Source organism: Nicotiana attenuata, chromosome 12, assembly GCF_001879085.1.
Source record: "Nicotiana attenuata strain UT chromosome 12, NIATTr2, whole genome shotgun sequence".
In the NCBI taxonomy this organism is placed as follows: domain Eukaryota; kingdom Viridiplantae; phylum Streptophyta; class Magnoliopsida; order Solanales; family Solanaceae; genus Nicotiana; species Nicotiana attenuata.
In genome coordinates, this window is record NC_032000.1 from 7,112,594 (window position 1) to 7,120,088 (window position 7,495).

The window sequence follows — 7,495 nt, forward strand, 5'->3', positions numbered from 1 at the left end:
GAAAAGAAAGAGATCGAAGTGACTTGGCCCCTCCGTTTGACAGTTTTCCAAGGCTCGGTATTATCAGTAACAATCATTGGGCCATATGCTAAAAAGCTGCCCTCCAATACTTCCATTAGCGTCTTGGTGACCATGGCTATGCCTTGGTATGGATCCTAGCCTTCTTTCCATGGGAAAACACATCGATCCCCAAAAGGAGCAGACCATAAAGACGAAGACGCCTCCTGTGGATATGCCCAATGATGGAGGGCGAATTCATTGGGTAGGTACGGTAGGACTTGGCCTATGTCGTACCTCTCGTAAGATAGTCGAAGGAAATATAAGAATCCTTCAAACAGGTCAAGTCTGGTTTTTCTTTAGGTCCCATCATCTTAAGGAAACCCTACCCTTGCGGTTTCTGCATAAAGCAAACCGGAGTCTCCCAAGGAGATACTTTCTAACCCTCCTATTTCCCTCGAGCAGAGGATGTCATCTCAAGATCCCCAAATCGAAAACTGATCTATCCACACTCTGTCCCGGAATTAAGGTTGCAGCCTCTATGATTTGTTGTCAGGTTGGATTTTCCAAAAAGAGATAGGTAAATTTCCCAAATATTGCGGACGAGAGTCGGGTCACTGGAGTGAAGGTCCTTTCCACCAGCTTAGCAACCTTGGATGAATGTTGGTTACCTATGCCGAATCTGGAGATTCGTGTCTATTATAATCCGCAAACAAAGCGTTAAACCCCTTACCCCAACCGGAACTTGACTACCTTTAAAGCCAATAATTAGCATAATGGCAATTTAGCTCTCAATAATATGCACAGAATATGGTGTTGTCCGTTTGGGTCCAAGGAAACCAGTGGACTTTTGGACAGGGCTATCTTAAAGAGTCATTAATGTGGACATCATAACTGACTCTATCCCGTTTTGGGATTGGGAAAAAGTCACAAGCAACATGAAATGGTAAAGCCTAAAAAAATCCTACAGAGTCGCCAAATTGCTGTCGACGCCCCCTTTTTCTCGCGAAATCGGGTTACGACATTTGGGAAGACAACTCTAATCCAGTTTGGGATTTGGTTTTGGATTTGAAGAGTCGCCACAATAATGATTAAGTGCATTAGGACACTAAGGGTTTTTGAGTTGGAAAACCAGAGTTCGGGTAAGGGCTAGAAATTATCTCGAGGGGAAGGTGTTAGGCACCCCTCAAGATCCACTAGTGTGGTTCCCGACCACGCTATATTGTGACTTTAAATGCAAACAACAAGTAGGTAAACAAGCATTACAAATACAAAGGGGTCTTCACATAATAGTTGCAAGAAATTAGAAACTTTAAAGAAACTAAATTTGGTAGGAGAAACCATTTTTTAGTTCTGAATAAACGAGTAAAGGAGGGAAATTCCATACAGTTGAACAATTTTTTAAAAGCTGAAATTTGCGAAAGAAAAATAGTTGAAATAAAAGTGGACAAATAAGGGAATGGGTCCTAGGTTTATACATAATATGGATCACCCCACACAACACCCGGTAACCGTTTATACACGTGGTGTTATCGCGTGGTCATCATATCCATATCTACCCTTTCCCACCCAGTTGAGGTATTAAACGCAGAATGGTCTCGTTTTACCTATTGCATGCTATTACCCGCCCCATCCTATCAGTACCGGAGGTACTTAGGACTAATAATCCTAAAGGGTAGGATATTAGGCTGATTGGTTTCAAAGGACAAAAATCTAAGGCGACATACAAAAACACATACTGCATGTTAAGGGAAAGCATGTAAACACGTAAAGGCCCATATATACCTCCTCAAACAAAACACATAAGTAGCATGCCTTAAACATGATTAAGGTCTCAAAAGATAGGGACTTTTTCAGCGGTTAAAACTTGGTTTTAGAAATGAAGTAGTAACAATAATAGCACGATTCTGGACAGAGATAGGTAACCCTGGGATTTGCATACATAAAAAATCAGAACTCAGTAAAAGTAAAGGTGTGTCATTTTAAAAAAATCGTTTTCAGCAGAGTTTTTGTTTTAAGAAAAGAAAAGCTGAGTGAACTTCAGAAGATCACAACAAGAAGGGGGAACTGCAGAGTTAAAACTTAAAGAAGCTGGTTGGTTTTAGGCTTATGAAAAGACACAATTGGTCAGTTCCTAACGGGCCTAAGGTTTGCCTAGGCGTCGTTACACATTACCTGATTATTTATAAAGGAATGAGCATACATTTTCTTTATTCTGATTTATAAAGGTACGCGTGGTAAGGTGTTTGCAAAAAAACGTTTCAAACCACTTAGCCATATTTTAACATGGTTATTGGAATAACATGAATTAACCACTGCAACTCGAACAAGTGAGAAGTCCTATGGGCAGGATATCTAATGCACATAAGAGTTCCTAAGAACATGATTTCTAATATGCCAATGCAGTAATGACAAGTTATTTGGCTTGTTGTTAATCATTGCCGGTTATTAACTGAGCGTGGTTACAAGATGAGCGTAATGACAGACTGAAAATAAAGAACCTAAAGCAGGATTTCTAATGAATGAGATGCATGACCTATACAGGTTATCTATTGCGAAGATAAGTAAATAAAATTCTACAAGCATGTTTTCTACCCATTATTTATACTAAGCATGCATAACCCTCCCCCATATTCACTATTCAACCCCAATCGTTTATTTACAAATTAAACAAACCAGTATCATCTGAATTACAGTAAATAAGAAAAAATAAGAAGTTATTCTATAGGGAGCCTTCAATCAGGACCAGTTCTTCCAACCTCAACCCCTTCGAGTTCACAGCCTTTGCCATGGTCTAGGTGCAGCAAAGATCCCTAGGGCCCCATTGGATCCCTGGCCAATACCAGCACCTAGAGATTTTTAGAAGAATGCAGGACAGGTGCAGTGTGGAATACCAGCCTTGTGTGTCAAAGTTCAGTGAGTACTCAGAGGTACTCAAAGCAATGCTCACACGAAGGGGGCAGATCCTATTTTCTAAGAATAGTGTGAAGTGCAGGAAGAAGTGTTTAAAAGAAAAGTTTTAAGAAAACAAGGGGTTTGTTTTAGAAAGAAACAACAGAAACAATAGCATAAGATTGTATACAATGATCATGGGAAAAGGGAAGCAAATAGATCACACAATGCTAAAAGGGATGCAGGTTTAATGGACAGGACTACACAGAATCAGGGGATTCAGGGGACTGGGAGGTAGTAGAGTTTAGGCATGCTAATGTGTAACAACAGGACATATACATTACAAATAAAGTTAGGAGTAAACAAAGTCAGACTTAACATGTAAATCAAAAGGCATGGTGAAGCATTAGAGTAAAGAATCAATTACACACTGAACGGGAGAAGCATAAGTAGAAGAGAATCATAAAAATAATGAACTGAAACAAAAATAAACGCATTGGTGTGAGACTTGAAAAGTTAATCAGGACATACCAGTAAAGAGCAAAAGCAGGATGCAAAGATAAAGGAGTAACACTATATTAGCCTTGGCTTTTAGCCGGCTAATAATAAACAGGAGCAGAGAATAGTAGTGGAGCAAGAGAGCAAGAGAGAATGCAAATTTGAAAGTATTTACTGGTGTGTAAGTCAAAAGACTCTTGTGTGTTTGTGTAAAAGACTTAGGGTATTTATAATTGAAAGTAGGGAGTAAAATAAGGTAAAAATCACAGAAATATGTTAATTGAAGAACTCGGAATCAATTAATCAAAGAATCAAGGAAGTAACCCATTAAATTAAGGGAATCAAAATCAAACGAAAATATTACAGCACCATATAAGGCAATAGGAAAAATCAGTGTACGAATAAATAAGGAGGGGATCAAGATTCAGTATTGCATACAGTAGCCAAATTAAGACCAAAATTCAGGAAAATTCTAATTAGGAAAGGCTTAAAGAACAGAGTACTATAACAAATAAGGGTAACAAAACAAATTAATTCAAACGGGCGGTAGAATGCTAGGGTTTTAAAAGAAAGTTTTTGAATTACCAATCAATCAAGGAAAATCAGAATCAATCGTGTGAAGTCATGATTCTGCATTTTTAACATATAAATAGAGGTGAATGAACAAAAAGTAGCGAGCCAAAATTAGCTATATAGACAGAAGGGAACAAGAGATGAACAAACATAATCACTTCAGAGCCTAGTTCAAAAACAAGTTAAGATCAGCAGGACATATTCGAAGCTTGGTGACCATGAAACATTAACAAGAGTCAAGGGACATCAGGCTAACACACACAATCAAACGAAGGAGCATGCTAAACACATAGAATCAGAGTAAAGAGAATCGTGCTAACACGCATAATCAGACGAAGGAACATGCTAACACATAGAGACAAGGCCAAGAAAATTAGTCTAACACACATAACCAAGGCAAAGAGACATGCCAACACCCATAATCAAACAAGTAAACATTTTAAAAATTAGGGTTTTTTTAGCAGAGTCAAATTAAAAACAGTGAGAGCATAGAAACAGGTCAGAATAAACAAAGAAAAGATTTAATCATAAAGAAAATCAGTTAAAGCATGTGTAAAAGAAATCTAAGAATCCTAATTTTCAAAGAAAGTAAAAGGTGGTTCAAAGTAAAAGATATTTCAGAATAAACTCGAAAATAAGCAGAACATAGAGGAAAACATGAAAATATCAAGAGAATAGCACTGTTTTGAGAGATTCAGGAAATAGTTAGGGTTTCAAAAGGGAAAACCCTAATAAAAATTGAGAGAACCTGTCGAAACTTTATAGATCGTGACGTATAGGGTGTGATTTCGCTTGAAATCACACCGGACAACCCACAAGTAGCACAACCAGGAACCCTAGGTCTCAACCATCATAGTCCATAAACCTCGAAGGTCCTAGAGGTGTTGAACAGGACGGTGAAAGGCCCACCAGATCCTTGGGGAAAAGGGAGGTGGCCAGAGATGGCCGGAAACAAACCAGGCGGAACTTTTTAGGGACTGATTCACATGGTGGGGGTTTTGGGATCTCAATAGAGAGAACCAACGATCTAGGGTCTCATGGCGGTTAATGGTCGAATGGGGTGAGATTGGAGGTGGCCGGAGAGGCGGTGGAGTTCATCGGAGAAGAGAGAACCAGAAGGTTTTAGAGAGAAGGGAGAGAGAGAGACGATATAGAGAGAGAGACGGTCTCAAAGAAATGAGGGGTTTGGGGGAGGGGTAATTGATTTTAATTATGGGAATTAAATCTGAGCCGTTGATCTCATTTGATCAACGGCTCAGATTAAAAAAAGATTGGACCGGGTTATTTTGGGGATTGGGCTGGGTTGGTTTAAATAGGGTATTGGGTCATTTAAAAATCTGATAGGGGTGTGGTCAATTTGGCTATAATTGAAATACTAAGGGCTGTTTGTTAAATAGCCAATTTCCCTTTTTATTATTTTATAAAAATAGTAAAAAATGATTTAAAAATAAATTAAAGGTAATGAACTAATTAATAACATATAAATATTAATGTAAAAATACTAAAAGTGATTTTATGATTATGAAATGTTGTTAATTGTAAAATAGGTTATAATTGCAATTATATGTAATTTAGCTTAAAAATATCAAACAAATGTATAAAAAATACGCAAAAATTAACTTAATTATATCTTAGTGTAAATATGGGAATGAAATAAATTATTCACCAAAAATGCTAGTTTGGGAATAATTATTTAATTTTGTAGTATAAAAATAGACAATAAATTGATTTAAAAATCTTTAAAAATAAAGGAAAAACACCAAAACTTTTGGTCATGCTTATATATTTATGTATATGCTATTTTGAGAATATTTTGAGTATAAAAATATGTAGGAAAAAATTGGGTATCAACATGTGTCAGCCAAGCTGGAGTAGTCCCGGGAATAGCAATCACCGATGCAAGCCAAGGGCGGGCTAACTCATCCATAGCCACCTTCTCCAGATAAAGGGACTCATCCTCATCATTGAACCCAGCATAGTCATTCAGCATCTTGCCATCAAATCTAATCTTCAGGTTCCGCACCTTGGTCACATAGGTGCCCTTTTTGATGTGGGCTACGTTGGCATAGAACTCTTTGACTAAATATTCATTGGCCTCCGGTAGCTTGCTTGTATAGAATTTCCACCCCACTCTGTCATTAAATTGCCTCTTCACATTGGGGTTGTGAGGTAGAAGGTCCCTTTCTATGAATTGCCTCTCGAGTGTGAGAGACCTCTACGGCCACCATTCCCGGAATTTGTGATAGGCTTTCTCACTAACGAACCGTTCTTGCCATACCACAGGGTTCCTTGTTCTCAACCCCCCTGCCTGGGTGTCACCCCCTCTACCCCACAACCCCAATGTGACACGGAATTTGTCGTTGTAGTATAGTGGTGAGTATTCTTGCCTGTCACGCGGGTGACCCGGGTTCGATCCCCGACAACGGCACCAAAAAGTGATCGGCTCCAACCCTATACTACTATAAAATGGCAAAGAGTAGTCGATGCAGCTTTTACCCGAAAGGCCGGATCGATATCCACAAGGAGCTAATATTAGTTGGGGTTGGGTTTCTATCCAATCTAGTTATACGTGTTGCTCTTAATTGCACTTATAACCATGTTTGGATTTGTTTCTATTCTACTTTTAATGCTACTAATTGCTGAAAATAATCTAAGTACAATATTTTTGTAGGATTTTTCTCAATTGATAAAAGGCACTAGGGAAGTGACTTACACCAAAACCAAAACCACTACCACCATCTTTACCACTGCCGCTGTCGCCTCCACCACCTCCACCACCACCGCCACCACCATTTGCACCTGACCCATGACCCTCGCCATATCCAAAGCCGACACCAGACCCACCATTACTACCTCCACCACCACCTCCGCCACCTCCACCACCGCCATCATTGCCGTTCGCTCCTGATCCGTGACCCTCGCCATATCCAAAGCCGATGCCAAATCCACCATCACTACCCCCTCCTCCACCTCCTCTACCTCCGCCACCACCGCCGCCGCCACCAAGACCTCCTAGAATTTGGTCAAACCCTTCGTTTAAGTCAAAATTGGGTAAAAATGAATCCCCAAGAAGTTTCCTTGCAGAGGAAGTTTGAATAAGAACACCCAAAACAACGAGAAGCATTAACTTGTATGCCATCTTTGCTAAAGTATTAGAATATAGGTTTTAATTAATTAAGGTACTATGGAAAATCTGCATAGGAAGGAGATTATATAATGGCATGGTCAGCTAATGTGTTTAAATTACATTAATTAACCGTTGCAAAACGGAAAAAATAACTTGAAATGAACTGAATGTAGTTGAACATTAAAAGGGTTTGGGATGTCAAATACAATGCAAAAGTGAAAAGTACCTGCGATATACTAGCAATCTACATTAATGCCTCCTAGGGCTCATTATGCATTAATTCTTCCAAAATGTTCAAACAACTAAAATTCCTCCCGTAAGCGGAGCCAGGATTTTAGAAAAATTTTGTACTAAATTTAGGCCCTACTTTAGTGGCCTCTTGTATACATCGGTGGTGGAATTTTTATC

General features: G+C 38.9%; 1 protein-coding gene across 1 annotated transcript in view; it reads right to left on the minus strand.

Moving 5' to 3' along the window:
• The window catches only part of LOC109235851 (keratin, type I cytoskeletal 15-like), a 22,798-nt gene extending 15,699 nt beyond the window's left edge, over positions 1-7,099 (minus strand). The window contains exons 1-2 of the mRNA XM_019402099.1: positions 6,674-7,099; positions 5,855-6,175 (exon numbers count right to left, since the gene is read on the minus strand). Of these exons, the coding sequence (XP_019257644.1) occupies positions 5,855-6,175; positions 6,674-7,099 (747 nt within the window). The remainder of the gene's footprint in view (positions 1-5,854; positions 6,176-6,673) is intronic.